The sequence below is a fragment of the Salmo salar genome, chromosome 15 (genome assembly GCF_965601325.2).
Source record: "Salmo salar chromosome 15, fSalSal1, whole genome shotgun sequence".
In the NCBI taxonomy this organism is placed as follows: Eukaryota; Metazoa; Chordata; class Actinopteri; order Salmoniformes; family Salmonidae; genus Salmo; species Salmo salar.
In genome coordinates, this window is record NC_138305.1 from 93660001 (window position 1) to 93687018 (window position 27018).

General features: G+C 47.0%; 1 protein-coding gene across 1 annotated transcript in view; it reads left to right on the top strand.

Moving 5' to 3' along the window:
- The window catches only part of plxna2 (plexin A2), a 455628-nt gene that overhangs the window by 373630 nt on the left and 54980 nt on the right, over positions 1 to 27018 (top strand). The window contains 8 exon segments of the mRNA XM_082962164.1: positions 3738 to 3855; positions 6897 to 7033; positions 7957 to 8124; positions 10259 to 10352; positions 21930 to 22169; positions 22474 to 22621; positions 23207 to 23313; positions 23315 to 23450. Of these exon segments, the coding sequence (XP_082818290.1) occupies positions 3738 to 3855; positions 6897 to 7033; positions 7957 to 8124; positions 10259 to 10352; positions 21930 to 22169; positions 22474 to 22621; positions 23207 to 23313; positions 23315 to 23450 (1148 nt within the window).

Genomic DNA, 27018 nt, shown 5'->3' on the forward strand with positions numbered 1-27018 from the left:
CAGTATCAATGCCCTTCCTCTAAGACAGTACTAATAGTAGTCACAGGGTCAGTATCAATGCCCTTCCTCTAAGACAGTACTAATAGCAGTCACAGGGTCAGTATCAATGCCCTTCCTCTAAGACAGTACTAATAGTAGTCACAGGGTCAGTATCAATGCCCTTCCTCTAAGACAGTACTAATAGCAGTCACAGGATCAGTATCAATGCCCTTCCTCTAAGACAGTACTAATAGTAGTCACAGGGTCAGTATCAATGCCCTTCCTCTAAGACAGTACTAATAGTAGTCACAGGGTCAGTATCAATGCCCTTCCTCTAAGACAGTACTAATAGCAGTCACAGGGTCAGTATCAATGCCCTTCCTCTAAGACAGTACTAATAGCAGTCACAGGGTCAGTATCAATGCCCTTCCTCTAAGACAGTACTAATAGCAGGCACAGGGTCAGTATCAATGCCCTTCCTCTAAGACAGTACTAATAGCAGTCACAGGGTCAGTATCAATGCCCTTCCTCTAAGACAGTACTAATAGTAGTCACAGGGTCAGTATCAATGCCCTTCCTCTAAGACAGTACTAATAGCAGGCACAGGGTCAGTATCACACAAATGTAGGTTACTCTCCAAATGCAATCAGTTACAGCCACTAGTTACCTGTCCAAAAGTGCAATCAGTAAAGTCATATTTGGATTACCCAAACTACGCAACGTAATCTGATCACTCTCAATTACCTCTAGATTACTTTCCCCGCAAGAGGCACCAGAAGAAGGCAAAAAGGATCCACCAAACGCACCTGGTGTGTCACCACAATGATCCCCGACCGGTGGTCAGACCAGCTAAGGTGGAACAAACCCAAGCCAGCCCCCCTTTTCAATGCCGAACCAAAAGCCACTGAGGAAGCAGAAAGGTGTCACAATGCACTTTTTTCTCAAACATCCTTTCTGAACAATGTCATCTCAGAAGCAGACTCTTTCTGACAGGCTGGATCAGACAGAAGGCATCTAGAATGCTGAGCAAGCTTTCATAGTTTTGATACTTGTTAAGAACAAAGCCACTTAATTTCTCGTAACCTTTCAGGCATCAACATCTCTTGTGCAGGGGGTACTTGACTCTCATTGCCAGACTTTGAGTCTCATGTTCACTCTATGAGAGATCATGATAAACTTTTGAGTGGTTGCAAGTTGTGCGGATAGTTGGCATTAGTAACAGTCCTCATAATGGAGGAGATGGGCCAGGTACTACTCCGGCACACTAAGGCCCTGCTGAGTCTCTCTCCTCAGTCCTCATAATGGAGGAGATGGGCCAGGTACTACTCCGGCACACTAAGGCCCTGCTGAGTCTCTCTCCTCAGTCCTCATAATGGAGGAGATGGGCCAGGTACTACTCCGGCACACTAAGGCCCTGCTGAGTCTCTCTCCTCAGTCCTCATAATGGAGGAGATGGGCCAGGTACTACTCCGGCACACTAAGGCCCTGCTGAGTCTCTCTCCTCAGTCCTCATAATGGAGGAGATGGGCCAGGTACTACTCCGGCACACTAAGGCCCTGCTGAGTCTCTCTCCTCAGTCCTCATAATGGAGGAGATGGGCCAGGTACTACTCCGGCACACTAAGGCCCTGCTGAGTCTCTCTCCTCAGTCCTCATAATGGAGGAGATGGGCCAGGTACTACTCCGGCACACTAAGGCCCTGCTGAGTCTCTCTCCTCAGTCCTCATAATGGAGGAGATGGGCCAGGTACTACTCTGGCACACTAAGGCCCTGCTGAGTCTCTCTCCTCAGTCCTCATAATGGAGGAGATGGGCCAGGTACTACTCCGGCACACTAAGGCCCTGCTGAGGCTCTCTCCTCAGTCCTCATAAAGGAGGAGATTGGCCAGGTACTACTCCGGCACACTAAGGCCCTGCTGAGTCTCTCTCCTCAGGGGAGATATACTGTAGTCCCTGCCTGGGACTAAACCCTCCAGGAGTCTCTCTCTTCCACTCAGCCAGGAGCTCTCTAGCTCTCTCATTAGATGTGATTTAGGAGATCAGCGCTGAAGAAACAACGATGTGGCCTCCCCACTATCCATCCTTCTATCTTTTTCCTTTCCTTTCATTTCCTTTCATTTCCTTTCCTTTCCTTTCCTTTCCTTTCCTTTCCTTTCCTTTCCTTTCCTTCCTCTCTCTCTCTCTCTCTCTCTCTCTCTCTCTCTCTCTCTCTCTCTCTCCATCTCCCTCAACACCATGATTGATTCTTGTTTTTTATTAATCTCTGCGAGCTTCGATCGATAGACATCCTGGTTTTATTATGTCATTTGATCTGGCCACCTGCCGGCAGAGGGAGACGCCTGATCTTGCTGTATGATAAAGTTGTATTGATCTGCAGCGGGGCGTCAGCTAGGGTCCTCACTGTGATTTACATTGGACGTTGCTACGGCGACACTACAGCTTGTTCGGCACAGCAGGGCCCTTGTTAGTGGAGGGATATTTATGATGTCTAGTATCCTCCATTCTCCAGGAAGTTATAGGGCTGCTGGTGTGAGGGGTGTAGTGAGTTGTGACTACTGGTGGAGGAGCAGAGTTTCAAAGAAAAAGCCATATCTCTGTCCAGTGTCTGTGTTCTTTTGCCCATCTTAATCTGAGATGTGTATTTTTCTTTGCACCTCTGCCTAGAAGGCCAGCATCCCGGAGTCACCTCTTCACTGTTGACGTTGAGACTGGTGTTTTGCGGGTACTATTTAATGAAGCTGCCAGTTGAGGACTTGTGAGGCGTCTGTTTCTCAAACTAGACACACTAATGTACTTGTCCTCTTGCTCAGTTGTGCACTGGGGCCTCCCACCCCTCTTTCTATTCTGGTTAGAACCAGTTTGCACTGTTCTGTGAAGGGAGTAGTACACAGCGTTGTACGAGATCTTCAGTTTCTTGGCAATTTCTTGCATGGAAGAGCCTTCATTTCGCAGAACAAGAATATACTGACGAGTTTCAGAAGAAAGGTCTTTGTTTCTGGCCATTTTGAGCGTGTAATCGAACCCACAAATGCTGATGCTCCAGATACTCAACTAGTCTAAAGAAGGACAGTTTTATTGCTTCTGTAAACAGGACAACAGCTGTGCTAACATAATTGCAAAAGGGTTTTCTAATGATCAATTAGCCTTTTAAAATGATAAACTTGGATTAGCTAACACAACGTGCCATTGGAACACAGGAGTGATGGTTGCTGATAATGGGCCTCTGTACGCCTATGTAGATATTCCATAAAAAATCAGCCGTTTCCAGCTACAATAGTCATTTACAACATTAACAATGTCTACACTATATTTCTAATCAATTTGATGTTATTTAAATGGACCAAAAAGTTGCTTTTCTTTCAAAAACAAGGACATTTCTAAGTGACCCCAAACTTTTGAACGATCGTGTATATACAGTATATACCAATGCCACAGAACAGTGATTGAGAACATTGCCCTGTGTAAGGTGTTGTGTTTCGGATGGAATATTAAACGAGTGTCCTGACTCTCTGTGGTCACTAAAGATCTTATGGCATTTATCATAAGAGTAGGGCTGTTAACCCTGGTGTCCTGGCTAAATTCCCAATCTGGCCATCATGGCCACCTAATCACCGCCAGCTTCCAATTGGCTCATTCCTCCTCTCCCCTGTAACTATTCCCCAGGTCGTTACTGTAAATGAAAATGTGTTCTCAGTCAACTTTCCGGGTAAAATAAATGATGTTTTGAATACCCTAAGCTGAGAGGTTGTGTGTTTTCCAGGATAGTCTGTGAGATGGATGCTGCCCCAGCAGACAGCAAGGCTGGACCAGTCCAACTGTGTGTCGGGGAGTGCAAACCTGCGCTCAAGACTCACTCTTCCCAGCTCTACTCCTTCGTGGTAAGACTTCAGACTTTAAACACTAACAGTCAGTAATTAAGTGTTTTTATCGTTTTTTTCTCTCCAGTTGTATTACACTAGTTGTTCTGATTCACAGTATTACAAATGCTAAATGAAGTTTATCTCAACTGGCCGAACGCAATTAGAACTCAAACAGTTTAGAATGAGGAAGTAGTAGTATTTCGCCTATGTCTCTTTGATGTCTATCACCATTGTCATCTTGAAAGCCAGAAAATAAGTCATGAAAATCCTATCATTGAAATAATGAAGCCTTTTCTTGATTGTTGAAATACTGCATAGCCTAGTGGTTGCCACAGAAGTTCCCAGGGAAATCAGCAGTTAATAAATGGATAATAGGTGTTGATAATAGAATAAATGGGGAGACAGCAGCTATGCTACACACCTGTATCTCACCCATACTAAAGCTAGCCTGCACTCCCATTCACACACTCCCAATTAGCTACCCCTTAACAATTAACAACGGCTAGTAATTACTTGCACTGTTTTCAGAGAGTACCGTTTTAGCCTGTCCCCTGAATTGCACCGCACTGGGCGAGGAACAGTGTGTGTGTGATTTTTGTGTGTGTGCACTGACACTTTTGTCACCCATAATTCACATTGCCGCTCAGGGAGTACTGACATCATCGCAGCACTGTGTGTGTGTGGGTACTACAGTACTTTACTTGCAATTCCCTAATATCACAGCAGCGTTAAAGAAAATTACACATAGCAAAAGCTCTCTTCAATTCTGTAGACAACAAAACACGGTCCCACGTGTCCGTCTGTTTTACAAAGCTATACAGACAGGAAGTATGACAAATAACAGTGGAAATGGAGTGTGTGTTTTGCGTCTGTGTGTGTGTGTGTGTGTGTGTGTGTGTGTGTGTGTGTGTGTGTGTGTGTGTGTGTGTGTGTGTGTGTGTGTGTGTGTGTGTGTGCGTGTGTGCGTGTGTGTGTGTGTGTGTGTGTGTGTGTGTGTAACAGTCTGTACTAGTCTGTACAGCCTAGCAGGCTGTCTGTGTGGATGTTTTCTGTCTGTCTGTGGGCTCTCTGATGACAGGCAGGCAGACAGGGCCGGGCTCCTGTTAACACTAGTTATTTTCAGACTACCTTTTAAAAGGTTCAGTGGAATACAAACTCAGCAATGGCGAACACAGCAACACAACACAAGATGAGTGGGATCTCGGAGGGACTAAAAGCTCCTGGTTTTATTTTGCTTCCTCTTTACGTGGGTTCGTAGTGCAGAGTTTGGGCATACCACAGAGCAGTTGAAAGCTGTTATTTGCTGCTGTGGCTCTGTGTAGAGTAGACAGTAATGTATAAAGGACAGGAGGTGTGACAGATTAATACAGTGAGGGAAAAAAGTATTTGATCCCCTGCTGATTTTGTACGTTTGCCCACTGACAAAGAAATGATCAATCTATAATTTTAATGGTAGGTTTATTTGAACAGTGAGAGACAGAATAACAGCAAAAAAATCCAGAAAACGCATGTCAAAAATGTTAAAAAATGATTCGCATTTTAATGAGGGAAATAAGTATTTGACCCCTCTGCAAAACATGACTTAGTACTTGGTGGCAAAACCATTGTTGGCAATCACAGAGGTCAGACGTTTCTTGTAGTTGGCCACCAGGTTTGCACACATGTCAGGAGGGATTTTGTCCCACTCCTCTTTGCAGATCTTCTCCAAGTCATTATTAAGGTTTCGAGGCTGACGTTTGGCAACTCGAACCTTCAGCTCCCTCCACAGATTTTCTATGGGATTAAGGTCTGGAGACTGGCTAGGCCACTCCAGGACCTTAATGTGCTTCTTCTTGAACCACTCCTTTGTTGACTTGGCCGTGTGTTTTGGGTCATTGTCATGCTGGAATACCCATCCACAACCCATTTTCAATGCCCTGGCTGAGGGAAGGAGGTTCTCACCCAAGATTTGATGGTACATGGCCCCGTCCATCGTCCCTTTGATGCGGTGAAGTTGTCCTGTCCCCTTAGCAGAAAAACACCCCCAAAGCATAATGTTTCCACCTCCATGTTTGACGGTAGGGATGGTGTTCTTGGGGTCATAGGCAGCATTCCTCCTCCTCCAAACACGGCGAGTTGAGTTGATGCCAAAGAGCTCCATTTTGGTCTCATCTGACCACAACACTTTCACCCAGTTGTCCTTTGAATCATTCAGATGTTCATTGGCAAACTTCAGACGGGCATGTATATATGTGCTTTCTTGAGCAGGGGGACCTTGTGGGCGCTGCAGGATTTCAGTCCTTCACGACGTAGTGTGTAACCAATTCTTTTCTTCGTGACTATGGTCTCAGCTGCCTTGAGATCATTGACAAGATCCTCCCATGTAGTTCTGGGCTGATTCCTCACCGTTCTCATGATCATTGCCACTCCACGAGGTGAGATCTTGCATGGAGCCCCAGGCCGAGGGAGATTGACAGTTCTTTTGTGTTTCTTCCATTTGCGAATAATCGCACCAACTGTTGTCACCTTCTCACCAAGCTGCTTGGCGATGGTCTTGTAGCCCATTCCAGCCTTGTGTAGGTCTACAATCTTGTCCCTGACATCCTTGGAGAGCTCTTTGGTCTTGGCCATGGTGGAGAGTTTGGAATCTGATTGATTGATTCTGTGGACAGGTGTCTTTTATACAGGTAACAAGCTGAGATTAGGAGCACTCCCTTTAAGAGTGTGCTCTAATCTCAGCTCATTACCTGTATAAAAGACACCTGGGAGCCAGAAATCTTTCTGATTGAGAGGGGGTCAAATACTTATTTCCCTCATTAAAATCTAAATCAATTAATAACATTTTTGACATGCGTTTTTCAGGATTTTTTTGTTGTTATTCTGTCTCTCACTGTTAAAATAAACCTACCATTAAAATTATAGACTGATCATTTCTTTGTCAGTGGGCAAACGTACAAAATCAGCAGGGGATCAAATACTTTTTTCCCCCACTGTACATTACAGTGACAGAGAAATGGTTCTCTCTCTCACTTGTCGCTCATCGCTCTCTCTCGTGCTCTCTCTCTCCTTCCCTCCTCTAGATGCCATCGGTACAGGGCCTGTCCCCCAGCAGAGGGCCTGAGTCAGGGGGCAGCAAGGTAACCATCATGGGGGAGAACCTGGGCGCTGGCAGCAGTGTCACCGTCCTCTTTGGGAACCAGTCGTGCGAGTTCTACGGGTAAGAGAGAGACCCACCTCACCCCCTCTATAGACTGGTTCATTTGTGGTAGTTTAATACATACTGTTTTACTCTCCTCTGATCTCTCCTGTCATGTTTTCAACAATTATGACTTTCTCAGATAAATATCAATGATCTAACTTTTGCTGTCTTATCCAGTTGGATCTTTTTCTAAGTGAGAGCCCTCTACATTTACATTTCATGTTAAGATAGCTAGGTGAGACAACCACACATCACAGTCCAGTCATAGCAAGTTGGGATATCTTTTATTTCAGCTCATGAGACATGGGACCAACACTTTACATGTCACGTTTACATACATTTTTTTTGTATATACATGTATGTACAGCTTAATAAGGTTTCATGACCCACTGCATCAAACCTCAGTAATAATAACCTCCAGATGTCCTTGTGCACCCAGCCTGGGATTTTCCTTCCTTTTTCAGTCACCTTTTTTCTTAGATCTGACTTTTCCAGTTCTCTCTTTCTCTCTCCCACCCTTCCTCTCGCTACCTGTTTTTTCCTGCTCTACCTCTCTCTCCCTACCTCTCTCTCCGTCTCTCCCTCCCACCCTCTCCTCTCTCTCCCTTTCCTTTCCGATATCTATTTGAAGCGGTACAGAGGAACAGAAAGGAGTAGGTTTCATTGTAATACTGTAAGGTTGAGGAGTCAAGGCAGCTTTAATGAGATCTGGGCTAATTACTAGCCATGTGTTCTCCACTGTGATTCTGACCGTGGAGAGAGAGGAGAGGATGGGAGGAGAGGATGAGAGGAGAGGATGAGAGGAGGGGGGCTGATGAACAGAGCTAGTTTCAAGGGGTGAGCAGGTAGTGCAGGGATCCATGGGATGGAGAAAGAATGATTAAAGAAGAGACGCAGACATTGACTGTGTGTGTGTGCGTGTGCGTGCGTGTTCCCTGCAGACGGACCATGACAGAGATCGTGTGTTACTCGGCTCCCTCCCTGACTGGCGTGGGTTCGGTCCAGATCAGTGTGAGTGTGGACCGGGCCCAGGTCAAGGAGAGCCTAAGCTTTGATTACATTGAGGACCCCACCGTCCAGCGCATTGAGCCAGAGTGGAGCATCGCCAGGTAACACCACCAACACCTCTGCTAAACATGAGGGTAAACATCTACTTGTCCATGTCCCCAGTCCCTCATAGTCAGACCCCATCATCAAACGCAACACTGAAAGTTAGTTATTTTTCTTCTAGCATTAGCTGTAGATACCAGTAGTTGTGTTAGTGAGTGGCTATAGTTGTGTTAGTGAGCGGCAATGTTAGTAATGGTAGTGCATTGCTGCAGCTTATCCCAGGTAGACAGAGTTTGTAATTAAAGAGAGGGATGATGAGGACTGAGAGAGAGAGAGTGAGAGAGAGTGAGAGAGAGGTACAAGTGTGCAGCATTTATCAGCCGAGATGGAGTTTATCTGATAGAGAAGAGAAGAGAGCAGCAGGTCCTCTCTCTCTCCACTGAGAAACAGACAGAGAGAAGAGATGTGGGATGGCACTTTGTTTAGTCAAACTTGTTCTTTCTTTTCTGAAACGAGAGCACTGCCCCATGCCTCAGCCCGGGAGAAAGGAGGTAGAGGAGTGTCGCATAGCGTAGTGTAGGGCCGTAGTCGACAGACAGACAGACAGACAGACAGACAGACAGACAGACAGACAGACAGACAGACAGACAGACAGACAGACAGACAGACAGACAGACAGACAGACAGACAGACAGACAGACAGACAGACAGACAGACAGACAGACAGAGCATCAAAGCTGCTGCCAGGGTGCTGTCTAAACAACAACCCAGGAAGGCACAGCTAACATCAACAGGGCAGGAGCCGTGTTTAACCTAGAGCACATCTCTCTATGTTACTCTATCTCCTCTCCTTGTACTCTTGATTGGACTGAATGGTTAGCAGTAAAGCATGCTAAACACTCCTCATTTGGAATTTTGCTTAGTGGACCTCAAGACAGTTTGAACAACTAGTCATGTTTTATCACTGTCCTCCAGAGTGGCTAGCCAGACTGTAGTCAGTAATGCTGCAGTGCCACCATGCACAGACTGATCCTGAGATGCTGATCTAGATACTGATCTAGATGCTGTTCTAAATGCTGATCTAAATGCTGATCTGGATGCTGATCTAGATGCTGATCTAGATGCTGATCTAGATGCTAATCTAGATGCTGATCTAGATGCTAATCTAGATGCTAATCGCTGATCTAGATGCTGTTCTAAATGCTGATCTAAATGCTGATCTGGATGCTGATCTAGATGCTGATCTAGATGCTGATCTAGATGCTGATCTAGATGCTAATCTAGATGCTGATCTAGATGCTAATCTAGATGCTGATCTAGATGCTGATCTAGATGCTAATCTAGATGCTGATCGCTGATCTAGATGCTGTTCTAGATGCTGATCTAGATGCTGATCCCCAGATGCTGATATAGATGCTAATCTAGTGCTCCCAGCCCAGTCACCTAACAGTGCTCAGTGTTACTTCAGTATTTCAGCAACCACTATAACAGTCCCAATCCCTATAACAGGCCAAATAGCTGTAGGGAAGGCCCCTGCTCCGGCACCTGCCCTGTCTCTCCTATCTGTCTGTGTTTGTTTCAGCCAAGCCTGCCTTGTTTGTGTTGTGTATTATCCATTGAGCCACTGTCACGTTCTTCAAAAGGACGGGACCAAAGCGCAGCGTGCGTATAGTTCCACATATTTTATTTCAAAGTGAAACTTAACAAAACAACAAAGACCAAAATGAACATGCCGTTCATAGCGCACAATGCACTAAACAAAACACCACAAAACACAGGTGGGAAAAAGGCTACCTAAATATGATCCCCAATTAGAGGCAACGATTACCAGCTGCCTCTAATTGGGAAACATACAACTCACCAACATAGAAATACAATGACTAGAACACCCCCCTAGTCACGCTCTGACCTAAACACCATAGGGCTCTCTATGGTCAGGGCGTGACAGCCACGTAGCTACGACCCCCTCAAACATGAGCCTGCCAGATCTACTTAAGTGCAGTTAAAATCCTCTTTAATCATTTACTTACCTCAAAAACCTATTATCTTCTGAAAACACTTTTTTTTAATCTGAGGTAAAAATTTTCGACAAAGGCTTGTGCAGGCAGGACGTTTTGGAGAGAAAATCTTGTAGTTCGGTGTGTTGTTTGTTTGTAAAACTTTTCTGTGTGTGTTTGTGTGTGTGTGAAACAGCGGCCACACTCCTCTGATGGTGACAGGAACTAATCTGGATGTGGTTCAGGAACCTAGGATACGCGTCAAGTACGGAGGCCGTGAGTCTGTCAATGTGAGTAGCACTACACACACACACTACACACATTACACACACTCACGTAGATGATTTGGAGGATGATTGAGTCATTCAAATGCTTGTCCTGCTAAACCACAACCTCCCCACAAACCATATTTCAAATCTCCCTTAATGCTCTAGCTGGTCTCTTAATGGAGCAGATGGAGAGGGGTTCCCATGCAGTATTTAATTAGAGAGTTTTAACACCATCAGGCTCCAGTTACTATCGCCAGTCAGTCAGGGCCTCAGCTCTATACAGTCTATACTAACCTGCTTAGCCTTGTTGTTATGGTTTGAGACTTCCGCCTGAATTTGAAATACCTCAGACACTTTTCTGTAAATCTGGAGGGTAGGAGCAGGTTGGAGGGTGGATGGCTGGTGGGGTTTGAGGGTAGGAGCGTGGGGGGTTGGCCGGCAGGGGTGAGAGGGTTGGATGGTGGTGGGTTTGAGGGTAGGAGCGTGGGGGGCTGGCGGGCAGGGGTGAGAGGGTTGGATGGTGGTGGGTTTGAGGGTAGGAGCGTGGGGGGCTGGCGGCCAGGGGTGAGAGGGTTGGATGGTGGTGGGTTTGAGGGTAGGAGCGTGGGGGGCTGGCGGGCAGGGGTGAGAGGGTTGGATGGTGGTGGGTTTGAGGGTAGGAGCGTGGGGGGTTGGCGGCCAGGGGTGAGAGGGTTGGATGGTGGTGGGTTTGAGGGTAGGAGCGTGGGGGGCTGGCGGCCAGGGGTGAGAGGGTTGGATGGTGGTGGGTTTGAGGGTAGGAGCGTGGGGGGCTGGCGGCCAGGGGTGAGAGGGTTGGATGGTGGTGGGTTTGAGGGTAGGAGCGTGGGGGGCTGGCGGCCAGGGGTGAGAGGGTTGGATGGTGGTGGGTTTGAGGGTAGGAGCGTGGGGGGCTGGCGGGCAGGGGTGAGAGGGTTGGATGGTGGTGGGTTTGAGGGTAGGAGCGTGGGGGGCTGGCGGGCACGAGTGAGAGGGTTGGATGGTGGTGGGTTTGAGGGTAGGAGCGTGGGGGGCTGGCGGGCAGGGGTGAGAGGGTTGGATGGTGGTGGGTTTTAGGGTAGGAGCGTGGGGGGCTGGCGGGCACGAGTGAGAGGGTTGGATGGTGGTGGGTTTGAGGGTAGGAGCGTGGGGGGCTGGCGGGCAGGGGTGAGAGGGTTGGATGGTGGTGGGTTTGGAAGGCTGGGGAAGACCGGGGGGCTGTTCTCTTCCTAGTGGGTTCTAATGGAAGATTAAGTGCTGTCAGAAGGCTTTGTTCAGCATAAAGAGCCCCTCTCTGTATAATCAAGGCCGGGCAGGCGGGGGAATCGTTACAAATTGCATTTGTGCTCTAGTCCTGTGGGTACATGTTTAATTAAGGGAATGGTATTTTTCCACCGCTGCGGTCGGGCGGGTGGTCAGAGTGAAGGTGGGGAGGGCAGAGTAGAGGGAGGGAGGGAGGAAAAACAGGTAGTGTGGAACAAGTACTTCATGCCAGGAAATGCAGCATATCCTAAGACATTTATAGTACATGCTCTAACACAGCACAAACTTTAGGCAGATGCATACTGTACAGTCACAGAAATGAAACATGCATACACACACACACCACCACCATCATGACCACGTTCTCAAGTCTTTTTTTAACGGTCTCTTTATATAATGACTTCCATCTCACACCTCACTAAAATCTTGCTTTTTGGGTCTCAGAGAATCTTTTTAGAGAATCTCTGAACATATTTGTTCCAAAGTAGTGTCTCCTTACTTTCTGCATTCACAACCCTCCCCCACTCAGACAGACTGTAGTTCACATAAGTGGTTCTCAGGGGCCTGTGTTTCTTCATGATTGCTTCCGTACCCAACATCAGAACTGTGCTCTAGGCCAGGGACCTTCAACTAGATTTTTTCTTGACCGCAAGAAGCCCAAACATATAATATTTGACTAAAACAATCATTTTAAACCTTGCTTACATTTGTATATGATCACATGTATCTCTATTATGTGTAGGAATACTTAGGAAAATTGTAAATCACTTGGAGCTGATTTGCTGGTGTTTTTACAGTATTTATGTCCAACAGTAACAAAAAATAATATATATATATTTTGTTGGTCAGAAAACTTGGAGGGCCAAATAAAATCACCTGCGTGCCAGATTCAGCCCACGGGCCGCCAGTTGGCAAACCCTGCCCTAGGCTTTTGTTCTACTACATGTCTTCATGTATGGACAGTTTCCCCATAAGACCCTTTTATATGAAGAAACCCAGAAGAAACACAGTCATTTTGGATCTAATGAAAGACAGACTCACTGCTTTATTCACACACGAAAAGAACTGGATCAGATCAGTAAGAATTCTTGTAAGCCTCTGAGCTGAAATAGGATTTGACTTGTGTGTGGGTGCTGTCTGCTGTGTCACTCAGGTGAAGCAGAAAGCTTTGAACGCTCAGCGGCGTTCTCCTTTAAAGTGCAGTCTCACTTCGCCACACACACATAGAGTGCCTCTCATAGACACTCGGCTCCTCTTTGATTTCCTTGCTCCAGAAGGAGGAGAAGAGAAGAAGCCGCTGTGTGAATTTTTATTAACTGCCTAGGTTACAATTATGGATCTCTTCATCCCTTCCTCTCGTCTTTGTCACAGGGGAAAGGCAAACAGCGCAGCAGCAGCCGTGCAATCAGGGCCCAGCCCAGAGCGGGCCTGTCAAGTCAGCCTTCAAAGTGTCATCTGCCTCCCACTAAATTGCCTCTCAATCTCCCTCCCTCCCCCCTTCCCTCTTGTCACCTGCACAAGATTCTTCACAAAGAAGAAGGCACAGAAAGGGAGACACTGTTTTTCGTTACACACCCTATACCTGTCACTGGTTCACAACTGAAACATTAATCATTGGCTCTGATTAAAGCTAAAAGGTGTATTTTTCTCACAGAACCCCATTTTCTCCTATCTTCTCTTAAAGAATTTCCTTTGCCACTTTCTGCCCCCATTAAGATGTCTGATTGGCTGATGTGATGTCATAATGAAATAGATACAGTAGAGCCTGCTTCTCAAATGGCACCCTACAAAGTGCACTACTATGGGCCCTAGTCAAAAGTAGTGCACTATATAGGCGAATAGGGTGCCATTTGGGACGCAGACTTGATTGTCAGAAGTGGAAGCGATCAGCAGCAATTTGAGCTGATTAAAGAGAGAGAGAGAGAGAGACATATACATCACTAGGTCTATAGAGCAGCATAGCACCTACAGTCCTTATGCAATCAGACAGCTCTCTTTAGAACTTTGTCCTCCTAGGAAATGGTACATCACCCCCAAGAGGCATACGCTGAGTGTATAAAATATGTAATGAATTGCTGTTATGCACGCCTCTTGGAGGAGGGAACGCAACACCCTGCTACACTCAACTCCCCGTGGAGTGAAAGAGGTATGTGATTGGAGGTGCGGGTAAGGATGACAGAGGCAGAGAATATTACCGTTTACAGGGAATTTATTTCCTTAACACGGTAAGGTGGGGAAAAGGGTCTGGACGGAACCAAAGCAAAGAAAGTAAAAGTTATAGACCCCTCTCCTACCTTACCTACCTACCCACTACCTACCCTTTTAGTACCTCCTGGTGCACTAACCAAAATACAGGGGGTGGTCCGCCCAGGTCTTACCTAGTGTGCATAGACAGTAAATACTACGGGTTATGTATGCCCGCAGGCCTCTTGCCTAAGCACTCCCAAGGTGCCTTCCCCTTCCTCCCCTGGGAACAAATGAAACAAATAATGACTAACTTAAAGTGAACAATTTCAATAATCAAAAACACTGACTCCTTTTGGCATACACATACCTCAGAAGTAGCGGCTACAAAATACAAAATACAGAAGTAGAGGCTACAAAACTGAGCAACAACCAACACAGGACATCAAAGAAGCTCTCTCCAGACAAAGGAACACTGGCTTTTATCCAGCTGGAGAAGGACTTGGTAAATGAAAACAGCTGTTTCCCCTGATGAGAGTGAGGGTTCAGAGCTCCAATCGTCGATGGGTCCGATCAATCAGCTGCTAAGAATCCAGGAAGCCATTTCCTGAAATACACACATACAAACACATACAAACCCAAAAACAACACAGAAACTGGGGAACATAACAATTGCTCTTTCCATGACAGAATGACCAGGTGAATCCAGTTGAAAGTTATTATTCCTTATTGATGCCACTTCAATCCGTGTAGATGAAGGGGAGGAGAAAGGTCAAAGAAGGATTTTTAAGCTTTGAGACAGTTGAGACATGGATTGTGTGTGTGCCATTCAGAGGGTGAATGAGCAAGACAGCATATCTAAGTGCATTTGAACAGGGTGTGGTTGTAGGTGCCAGGCACACCGGTTTGGGTTTGTCAAGAACTGCAACTCTGCTGGGTTTTTCACGCTCAACATTTTCCTGTGTGTATCAAGAATGGTCCACCACCCAAAGGACATCCTTTGGAAAACATTGGAGTCAACATGGGCCAGCATCCATGTGGAATGCTTTCCATGCCCTGACGAATTGAGGCTGTTGTGAGGGCAAAAGGGAGTGCAACTCAATATTAGGACGGTGTTCCCAATGTTTTGCCCACTCAGTGTATAATGAACACTCAGACAGAATGAAGGAATAGATGGTGACTACATCATGATAAAGGCTTGGTTAATAACCTCTCAGCTCCTACGTCTTCCAGTCTTGTCAGGTTATTTTCTCCTCATCCACTATGTCTGCACCATCCATCCATCCCCTCCACTCTCCATCCATCCATCCATCCATCCATCCATCCATCCATCCATCCATCCATCCATCCATCCATACGACTAATATCAGAGCCATACTGTCAGAATGAACAGCTGGTGGAAACAAACAGGACATGGAAGGAAATGGATGTGGGGTAGGATTGATATCAGCCACTAATATCAGTCATTGGCCAGAATATTGCTCACATAATCTTTGACCCTTGACCTAACAGAGCTCTCTCCTCTCTTGTACTCATGACCCCTGAAGCCCATTTCCTCTATTGCCTCCCTCCAAGTCAGAGACCTGGCGCAGGGTGCCTGGGCTGAGTGGGCTGCTGCAGACTGCAGTAGATTCTGCTAATGAATTCAACCAGAGAGCCTGGACTGTTAACATCACAGTTGCTGTACAACGTACTACTCCATCCCCATCCAGTGCCTGTCAGGAGGAAAGACTCAAATGATTTAATAGCTGTTGCCCTGGAGCAACTGTATACTGATGATGAAAGGGGTCAATACTAAGGACCGGTAGGAACGACAGGACCGATAGGACTGATAGCTAAGGAACAATATTTGCTGAAAATAAATGTTTCATAATTCATTTAAATGTATACTAGTCTGGTTGGAGTAGAATACCTGAGGCTTTTCTAAGATTGTGGGTGGCAGGATAATTATTCTCTGCTCTGTCATAGTAGCCTATACGAGCCCTGAGATGATTGACAGCATATGATATGGCTACTATAATGATACTACCCTGACATAGCCAGTATTTCCCCCTTCACTACCCTGACATAGCCAGTATTTCCCCCTTCACTACCCTGACATAGCCAGTATTTCCCCCTTCACTACCCTGACATAGCCAGTATTTCCCCCTTCACTACCCTGACATAGCCAGTATTTCCCCCTTCACTACCCTGACATAGCCAGTATTTCCCCCTTCACTACCCTGACATAGCCAGTATTTCCCCCTTCACTACCCTGACATAGCCAGTATTTCCCCCTTCACTACCCTGACATAGCCAGTATTTCCCCCTTCACTACCCTGACATAGCCAGTATTTCCCCTTTCACTACCCTGACATAGCCAGTATTTCCCCCTTCACTACCCTGACATAGCCAGTATTTCCCCCTTCACTACCCTGACATAGCCAGTATTTCCCCCTTCACTACCCTGACATAGCCAGTATTTCCCCCTTCACTACCCTGACATAGCCAGTATTTCACCCCTTCACTACCCTGACATAGCCAGTATTTCCCCCTTCACTACCCTGACATAGCCAGTATTTCCCCCTTCACTACCCTGACATAGCCAGTATTTCCCCCTTCACTACCCTGACATAGCCAGTATTTCCCCTTTCACTACCCTGACATAGCCAGTATTTCCCCCTTCACTACCCTGACATAGCCAGTATTTCCCCCTTCACTACCCTGACATAGCCAGTATTTCCCCCTTCACTACCCTGACATAGCCAGTATTTCCCCCTTCACTACCCTGACATAGCCAGTATTTCCCCCTTCACTACCCTGACATAGCCAGTATTTCCCCCTTCACTACCCTGACATAGCCAGTATTTCCCCCTTCACTACCCTGACATAGCCAGTATTTCCCTCTTCACTACCCTGACATAGCCAGTATTTCCCCCTTCACTACCCTGACATAGCCAGTATTTCCCTCTTCACTACCCTGACATAGCCAGTATTTCCCTCTTCACTACCCTGACATAGCCAGTATTTCCCTCTTCACTACCCTGACATAGCCAGTATTTCCCCCTTCACTACCCTGACATAGCCAGTATTTCCCTCTTCACTACCCTGACATAGCCAGTATTTCCCCCTTCACTACCCTGACATAGCCAGTATTTCCCCCTTCACTACCCTGACATAGCCAGTATTTCCCCCTTCACTACCCTGACCACTAACCTTATAGGCACTAAGCTCAGTGTCTTATTCTGACTGGCCTCTTTAGATCACATCCAGTCACGGCTGAGTCTTATATGACTGCCTTTCTCAGAAGACAGGATTCAGGAAGAGAGAGACATGATTTCTCACCGCCCCAAACACACAGAGTATTGAAGGAGTGTGTTGAAAACATGCAGCATCCTTCCAGCTAGCTAGCCCAGCTCTGAACAGATGGTAGTGGGAGCCATACTGTACTGCAGTTGACTTGCAAATGCATTGCTGTTCCTTGTGTTCCAAACAAGACAGAGACAGATAGGCAGACAGAGAGGGATGCTGTGGTGGCATCTTTGCCTGTCTGTAACACACCACTGTTATAACATGGAGACTACAGCAACATGGAACTTTTGCTTTTTACTGTCTCTGAATGTGTGAGAGAAATCAAGTGTATTCGTAGCTATAAATAAGCTTATTTGCTCAAAACTATGACAGTGAATTAGTGTTTATTTGAAGTTAATAAGGCACTTATTGGCCAGAGTGTATTAAGTTAATAAGTAAATACATTCACAAGCAGCTTTTGATAATCATAGCACACGATAAGACCAGTGTATACAGTTTGTTTTTCAGTATTTTCTCTATAACTGTCATCTAATCTAAGCTTTCTCTGTAATATACACCGCTCAAAAAAATAAAGGGAACACTTAAACAACACAATGTAACTCCAAGTCAATCACACTTCTGTGAAATCAAACTGTCCACTTAGGAAGCAACACTGATTGACAATAAATGTCACATGCTGTTGTGCAAATGGAATAGACAACAGGTGGAAATTATAGGCAATTAGCAAGACACCCCCAATAAAGGAGTGGTTCTGCAGGTGGGGACCACAGACCACTTCTCAGTTCCTATGCTTCCTGGCTGATGTTTTGGTCTCTTTTGAATGCTGGCGGTGCTTTCACTCTAGTGGTAGCATGAGACGGAGTCTACAACCCACACAAGTGGCTCAGGTAGTGCAGCTCATCCAGGATGGCACATCAATGCGAGCTGTGGCAAGAAGGTTTGCTGTGTCTGTCAGCGTAGTGTCCAGAGCATGGAGGCGCTACCAGGAGACAGGCCAGTACATCAGGAGACGTGGAGGAGGCCGTAGGAGGGCAACAACCCAGCAGCAGGACCGCTACCTCCGCCTTTGTGCAAGGAGGAGCAGGAGGAGCACTGCCAGAGCCCTGCAAAATGACCTCCAGCAGGCCACAAATGTGCATGTGTCTGCTCAAACGGTCAGAAACAGACTCCATGAGGGTGGTATGAGGGCCCGACGTCCACAGGTGGGGGTTGTGCTTATAGCCCAACACCGTGCAGGACGTTTGGCATTTGCCAGAGAAATCCAAGATTGTCAAATTCGCCACTGGCGCCCTGTGCTCTTCACAGATGAAGCAGGTTCACACTGAGCACATGTGACAGACGTGACAGAGTCTGGAGACGCCGTGGAGAACGTTCTGCTGCCTGCAACATCCTTCAGCATGACCAGTTTGGCGGTGGGTCAGTCATGGTGTGGGGTGGCATTTCTTTGGGAGGCCGCACAGCCCTCCATGTGCTCGCCAGAGGTAGCCTGACTGCCATTAGGTACCGAGATGAGATCCTCAGACCCCTTGTGAGACCATATGCTGGTGCGGTTGGCCCTGGGTTCCTCCTAATGCAAGACAATGCTAGACCTCATGTGGCTGGAGTGTGTCAGCAGTTCCTGCAAGAGGAACGCATTGATGCTATGGACTGGCCCGCCCGTTCCCCAGACCTGAATCCAATTGAGCATCTGGGACATCATGTCTCGCTCAATCCACCAACGCCACGTTGCACCACAGACTGTCCAGGAGTTGGCGGATGCTTTAGTCCAGGTCTGGGAGGAGATCCCTCAGGAGACCATCCACCACCTCATCAGGAGCATGCCCAGACGTTGTAGGGAGGTCATACAGGCACGTGGAGGCCACACACACTACTGAGCCTCATTTTGACTTGTTTTAAGGACATTACATCAAAGTTGGATCAGCCTGTAGTGTGGTTTTCCACTTTAATTTTGAGTGTGACTCCAAATCCAGACCTCCATGGGTTGATAAATTGGATTTCCATTGATTATTTTTGTGTGATTTTGTTGTCAGCACATTCAACTATGTAAAGAAAAAAGTATTTAATAAGATTATTTCATTCATTCAGATCTAGGATGTGTTATGTTAGTGTTCCCTTTATTTTTTGAGCAGTATATAATAGGATTACAGTAGAAGATTCTTGGAGAAAATGTGTCTGCAGTGCTATTGAGGTTGTATGCATTTTTAAAAGGGCTTAGCCTCTCTCTCTCTTTCTCTCTCTCCCACTAACATGCAAACTTAGACTGTAGATGTACAATGTCACTACTCTGCGGGAGTAGAGGGAGCGTTTAGACCTTGTAATGTGGGCTAACATACACACATCGAGTCCAGCCACAGCAGCACACATGGCGACAGCTGTAATGTGGGAACTGTGTTTCGGTTAACCCTGGAGCAGAGCTGACTTCCTGCTGAACCCAACCCAACCCAAGTATATTTACCAAATGTACATGGGCAATAGCCCAAAATAAATAGCCTCTGTATCAGGCTTAACCTGCCCTATCTGGACAGACACTGCTCTAGACTAGAGCATAGGACAACAGGTAAGAGGTGTGGTACTCTGCTGGCGCTACAGAGCTTTGAAGACATTTGGCTCTAATTAAGTTTCTCCTCAGAGAGTGAGAGAAAGAGTGAGAGAAAGAGTGAGAGAGCGGAGATAAAAGGCTCCGGCAGCAGCAGGAGTGCAGCACAGTAATCTATTGTGTTCCTCTACTGTTCGTATTGCTGCAGCTTGTTCCCTCACATGGAAAATATCTGCTCCTGGGCATACAGATGGAAAGGAATATCATTCAAGAAGCCATGACTTCACCTCAATCTGCCAGATTGGATATATGACCAAGTGATTGGGGGATATCCCATCATGCTCCCCTGTCCTCTTACATGTCTTAGTTTGAGGCTCCCTCAGAGCTACTGGAGACATTTTATGAAAACTCAAAACGTACTGTCTCTGAAAGTAATAGTACTTCATTGGATGGATGTATATATCACGTTTCTAACAGCTGCTGTACTTAAAGCCTTTAGTAGGAGAAACTCAACTCGACCACCACCAATGTGTTGCACCCACCTGAGTGATGCATGGTGACCATGCTTGTGACAGAATGCTCATCACACATCAGCTGGAGAGGTGAGGAGTGATATAGGCCAATTAGGAATGAGGTTGATATGAATGAATGGGGCCAGATTGGGAATTTAGCCTTGACACCAGGGTTAACACCCCTACTCTTACAATAAGTGCAATGGGATTTTTAATGACCACAGTGAGTCAGGACACCCTTTTAACATCCCATACGAAAGACAGCAACCTATACAGGGCACTGTCCCCTTCACTGCAATCTCCTTAAATCGGAGCGAAGAGTGCCCCCTACTGGCCCTCCAACACCACTTCCAGCAGCATCTGGTCTCTCATCCAGGGACCAACCCTGCTTAACGTCAGAGGCAAGCCAGCAGTGGTATGCAGGGTGGTATGCTGCTGGCTGTGCTTGATTTGCATATTATCAGCCTTGAGCACTTAGCTATGCCAGTGTGTGCTATTCTATTAAGTGTAACATTCAGTAAACTCTCGACTTTACATGCTATTACAGTAGGTGGTTGATAGGCTATATGGTATGAATATACTCGTTCAGCTTTTAGAATGAAAAGAGTATAGCCAGACGGTCTGTCTCACCTCATCCCGCTTGACTTGCTCATGTCTCATGTCTCATATTGGAGAGCTTAGATTATTAGAGCATGATGGCTGGCTAGTGTGGATCCCTTCAGTAGCCTGGTTCCATCTTTTGGTGAATAAAGCATCTCAAGAGCTAATGTGTGTCTCTCTCTCTCCTTCCCCCCCCCTCTCTCTCTCTCTCTCTCTCTCTCTCTCCTCTCTCTCTCTCTCTCTCACTCCTTCCCTTTCTCTCTCTCTCTCCCCCCCTCTCTCGCTCTCTCTCTCTCCTTCCCCTCTCTCTCTCCTTCCCCTCTCTCTCTCTCCTTCCCCTCTCTCTCTCTCCTTCCCCTATCGCTCTCTCCTTCCTTTTCTCTCTCTCTCCTTCCCCTCTCTCTCTCCTTCCCTTTCTCTCTCTCTCTCCTTCACCTCTCTCTCTCTCCCCACTCTCTCTCTCTCCCCCTCTCTCTCTCTCCTTCCCCTCTCTCGCTCTCCTTCCTTTTCTCTCTCTCTCCTCCCTCTCTCTCTCCTTCCCCTCTCTCTCTCTCCTTCCCTTTCTCTCTCTCTCTCCTTCCCTTTCTCTCTCTCGCTCTCTCCTTCCCCTCTCTCTCTCTCCACTCTCTCTCTCTTCTTCCCTTACTCTCTCTCTCTCTCTCTCTCTCCTCACTCTTTCTCTCCTTCCCCTCTCTCTCTCCTTCCCTTTCTCTCTCTCTCCCTCTCTCCTTCACCTCTCTCTCTCTCTCTCTCTCTCTCTCTCTCTCTCTTTCCCCTCTCTCTCTCTAACCCATTCTCTCTCTCTCCTTCCCCCCTCTCTCTCTCTCTCTCTCGCCCTCCTTCCCCCCTCTCTCTCCTTCCCATTCTCTCTCTGTCCTTTCCCTCTCTTTCTCTCCTTCCCCACTCTCTCCCTCTCCTTCCCCTCCCCTCTTTTTCCCTCCCTCTCTTTTCTCTCCTCTCTTTCTCCCTCCCTCTCTTTCCTCTCCTCTATTTCTCCCTCCCTCTCCTTCCTCTCCTCTCTCTCTCTCTCTCTCTCCTCTCTCTCTCTCTCTCCCTCTCTCTCTCTCCCTCTCCTTCCCGTCCCCTCTTTCTCTCTCCCTCTCTTTCCTCTCCTCTCTTTCTCCCTCCCTCTCCTTCCTCTCCTCTCTCTCTCTATCTCCTCCTCTCTTTCTCTCCCTCTCTCTTTCCCTCCCTCTCCTTCCCTTCCTCTGGCAGATGTGTAAGGTTCTGAATAGGACCAGTATGAGTTGCGTTGCCCCATCCCTGGTAGCAGAGTACCATCCAGGCCTGGACACGGTCAAACATGCTGATGAGTTTGGCTTTATCTTCAACAACGTCCAGACTCTGCTAGTCTATAACAACACCAACTTCCTCTACTACCCCAACCCATACTTTGAACCTCTCAGCACCAATGGGGTCCTGGAGCAGAAGCCTGGCTCGCCCATCATTCTCAAGGTATGGGAGCTTACTGAGATTGTAATTAATAAATCAAATGGATAAAGCTCTGTAAAGAACAGCACTTAGCAACACGACCTAGACCTAGCTTGTAGAAACCAAGAGAGGGTTTAGGTTATTTGAATGTGCAACCTTAAAGCAGAGTTACAACAATGTCCATTCTATAACTGTATCTTCATTACTGCACCATAACAACCAATTCTTATTTTTGGGTGGCTTCATATTACCTTAGTTGAGCATTGCTATGACAATTTTCCACAGATCAAAGTTTCCCCCTCCTTATCCCCCTCCTCTCCCCCCACAGGGCAAAAACCTGGTGCCCCCGGCCTCAGGGGGGGTGAAGCTCAACTACACTGTATTGATCGGGGAGACCCCCTGCTCAGTCACTGTGTCTGAGACCCAGCTGCTGTGTGAGCCCCCCAACCTCACGGGCCAGTACAAAGTCATGGTACCTCAATCAGTCTGTCCAAGTACACACACAACAACACAGAAACACACACTGAAACAGACACTGACACACACACACACACACACACACAGACGCACACCATCTCCTCCTGTCTCTCTTTTCTGTCTGTGTGTCAGAGTGTCTGTGATTTATTTTCCATAACGTTTGACCTGTAAACTCCATTATTTTTGCACTCGTGGTTGTTCATTCAGCTGAGAGAAACAGGTCAAAGACACGGCAGTGTAACTGGGCTCTAGCTGTCAAAAGGTTCTGCAAGAATCCACTGCAATTATTTCTACCAGTCTTCTCACTTATTGAGTTCAAGCCCCCAGAACTTCACTCTTCACTGTCCTCCATGTCGGGGTGTCTGGGTGTCTGGGTGTCTGTGTGCTGTATGGGTTTATTTAACTGAATCTAACTGTGTGTTTGTTGTGTGTGGGTGTTTGAATGCGTGTATGTTTAATATACTTTGTGTGTGTGTGTATGTTTATGTTTAATATACTGTGTGTGTGTATGTGTGTGTGTGTGTGTGTGTGTGTGTGTGTGTGTGTGTGTGTGTGTGTGTGTGTGTGTGTGTGTGTGTGTGTGTATATCAGGTCCAGGTGGGGCGGTCTCCACGTGTCTCCAGGGGCGGTCCACATCCTGTCAGACAGCCTGCTCACCCTTCCTGCCATCGTCTCCATCGCCGCCGGAGGAGGCCCTTCTCCTTATCATCGTCATCCTCGTCCTCATCGCATACAAACGCAAGTCGCGGGAGAATGACCTCACCTTGAAGCGCCTGCAGATGCAGATGGACAACCTGGAGTCCCGGGTCGCCCTGGAGTGCAAGGAAGGTGAGTAACACTTTATTTAGATAACAAATGAACCACAGACTATTAGTTGCAACTCTCACTAACTAACCCTGGTGTAGACTGTGTAGTGCTAGGGTAAAAACCCAAACCTGGCAGGGAGGGGGGGGGGGGGGGGGGGGGGGGGTAACCCTGGTCTAGACTGTGTAGTGCTAGGGCAAAAACCCAAACCTGGCAGGGGGGGGGGGGGTTAACCCTGGTCTAGACTGTGTAGTGCTAGGGTAAAAACCCAAACCTGGCAGGGAGGGGGGGGGGGGGGGGGGGGGTGGGGGGGGGGGTAACCCTGGTCTAGACTGTGTAGTGCTAGGGCAAAAACCCAAACCTGGCAGGGAGGGGGGGGGGGGGGGGGGGGGGGGTAACCCTGGTCTAGACTGTGTAGTGCTAGGGCAAAAACCCAAACCTGGCAGGGGGGGGGGGGTAACCCTGGTCTAGACTGTGTAGTGTTAGGGTAAAAACCCAAACCTGGCAGGGAGGGGGGGGGGGGGGGGGGGGGTAACCCTGGTCTAGACTGTGTAGTGCTAGGGCAAAAACCCAAACCTGGCAGGGGGGGGGGGGTAACCCTGGTCTAGACTGTGTAGTGCTAGGGCAAAAACCCAAACCTGGCAGGGGGGGGGGGTAACCCTGGTCTAGACTGTGTAGTGCTAGGGCAAAAACCCAAACCTGGCAGGGGGGGTAACCCTGGTCTAGACTGTGTAGTGTTAGGGTAAAAACCCAAACCTGGCAGGGAGGGGGGGGGTAACCCTGGTCTAGACTGTGTAGTGCTAGGGTAAAAACCCAAACCTGGCAGGGAGGGGGGGGGGGGGGGGGGTAACCCTGGTCTAGACTGTGTAGTGTTAGGGCAAAAACCCAAACCTGGCAGGGGGGGGGGGGTAACCCTGGTCTAGACTGTGTAGTGTTAGGGCAAAAACCCAAACCTGGCAGCGAGGGGGGGGGGGGGGTAACCCTGGTCTAGACTGTGTAGTGCTAGGGCAAAAACCCAAACCTGGCAGGGGGGGGGGGGGGTAACCCTGGCATAGACTACGGTAGGTCGTTCAGCCCAGAGTCGCTAGTCATGTACACTAGCCTGTATCCTTATCCTCCCTCCATCAGCAACAAAGTTACGTCATTACAGGTACAGAAACTGAAATCAGTCTCTCAAAATGTCTGTGAGAGGTAAGCAATTATGTTTGGTCCTCTTCTGCTCTACATAGCTATTTTGAGACACTTTGATTCCAGTTTCCTTGTAGGGCTTAAGACTGAGCTAGCTAGCTGGGCTCCACTAAGACATGTTATACTCACATGAAAGACACACATTGATGCTTCTGTGTAACATGTAAATAACTGGTGGTATGTGTTGTAGAATGTAATACAAGTTATTGTGAATCTGGGTCAGTGAGTCACGTTTTGTCTGACAGACACCGTCTCTGCTAGTTTAGTTTAACCTGTTTTTGACGCTGATCGTGGCACACTAAATGCACATGATGCTTGTCTATCGCTCACACACACTGACTCACACACACACACACTGACTCACACACACACACACACACACACACACACACACACACACACACACACACACACACACACACACACACACACACACACACACACACACACACACACACACACACACACACACACACACACACACCCCTGGTGGGCCACAGTACAGACAGGGCACGCTTCTGTTCACTACACCAGCTGACCTCTGAACCTTGGGCCCAGAGGAAGGACAGGCAAGTTACTGTATGTATCCCCTCCAGCTAGCCTGAAGACAGCTTTACCACTCAGAATTACAGCACAGAGAATAACTCTAACATACAGAATTACAGCATATAGAATAACTCTAACATACAGAATTACAGCACATAGAATAACTCCAACATACAGAATTACAGCATATAGAATAACTCAACATACAGAATTACAGCATATAGAATAACTCCAACATACAGAATTACAGCATATAGAATAACTCTAACATACAGAATTACAGCACATAGAATAACTCTAACATACAGAATTACAGCACATAGAATAACTCCAACATACAGAATTACAGCATATAGAATAACTCCAACATACAGAATTACAGCACATAGAATAACTCCAACATACAGAATTACAGCATATAGAATAACTCCAACATACAGAATTACAGCATATAGAATAACTCCAACATACAGAATTACAGCATATAGAATAACTCTAACATACAGAATTACAGCATATAGAATAACTCTAACATATAACTCACATACAGAATTACAGCATATAGAATAACTCCAACATACAGAATTACAGCATATAGAATAACTCCAACATACAGAATTACAGCATATAGAATAACTCCAACATACAGAATTACAGCATATAGAATAACTCCAACATACAGAATTACAGCATATAGAATAACTCCAACATACAGAATTACAGCATATAGAATAACTCCAACATACAGAATTACAGCATATAGAATAACTCCAACATACAGAATTACAGCACATAGAATAACTCCAACATACAGAATTACAGCATATAGAATAACTCTAACATATACAGTAACTCCAACATACAGAATTACAGCATATAGAATAACTCCAACATACAGAATTACAGCATATAGAATAACTCTAACATATACAGTAACTCCAACATACAGAATTACAGCACATAGAATAACTCCAACATACAGAATTACAGCATATAGAATAACTCTAACATATACAGTAACTCCAACATACAGAATTACAGCACATAGAATAACTCCAACATACAGAATTACAGCATATAGAATAACTCCAACATACAGAATTACAAAGACAGGACATATAGAAGACATAGTATACTAAAAAGGTATATCCTCTAAATGTCATTGTTTTGTTTCTCTGGGTTGTGTCAGGGCTGTGGCAGAGTACAGAGGTTCATAGTGAGGTCTGCTCTATGTCTGTTGTAGGGCCCAGCTGGGGGATGTGAGCAGAGCTGAGCAGCACACAGCTGCATGGGGCTTATACAGCTAAAGCCCTGGACACGGACGGACAGACAGACAGACAGACAGACAGACAGACAGACAGACAGACAGACAGACAGACAGACAGACAGACAGACAGACAGACAGACAGACAGACAGACAGACACTCTAAGCAGACACACACACACAGGCGAGGAGACACACCGAAGGGTCATGTTTTAAACAGCATCTGTGTTCAGGAAGAGTGTAGTGCCCCGAGGGTGGATTTCGAGGGGCAGCTAGGTACCTGGGTTCCCCTCCAGGGGTGTATGTCTGAGCCCTGGGACCTGGGCTTGGCTAGCAGGGGTGCTGGGGGGCAGGCTGTAGGCAGGGGGGAGATATGACTGTGATTGGCTGTAGAGAGGGTAAGGGGACACCCGCAGAGCAGAGCAGAGCAAGGCCTAGCAGGACTCAGTCAGGAAGAGACCAATTAACCAGCTCTCACCTGCAGCCCCTAACAGCAGGGAACACACAGGAGCTCAGATACTCTACAGTACAGCCAATTTACTGGCCACCAGGGTGTGTGTGTGTGTGTGTGTGTGTGTGTGTGTGTGTGTGTGT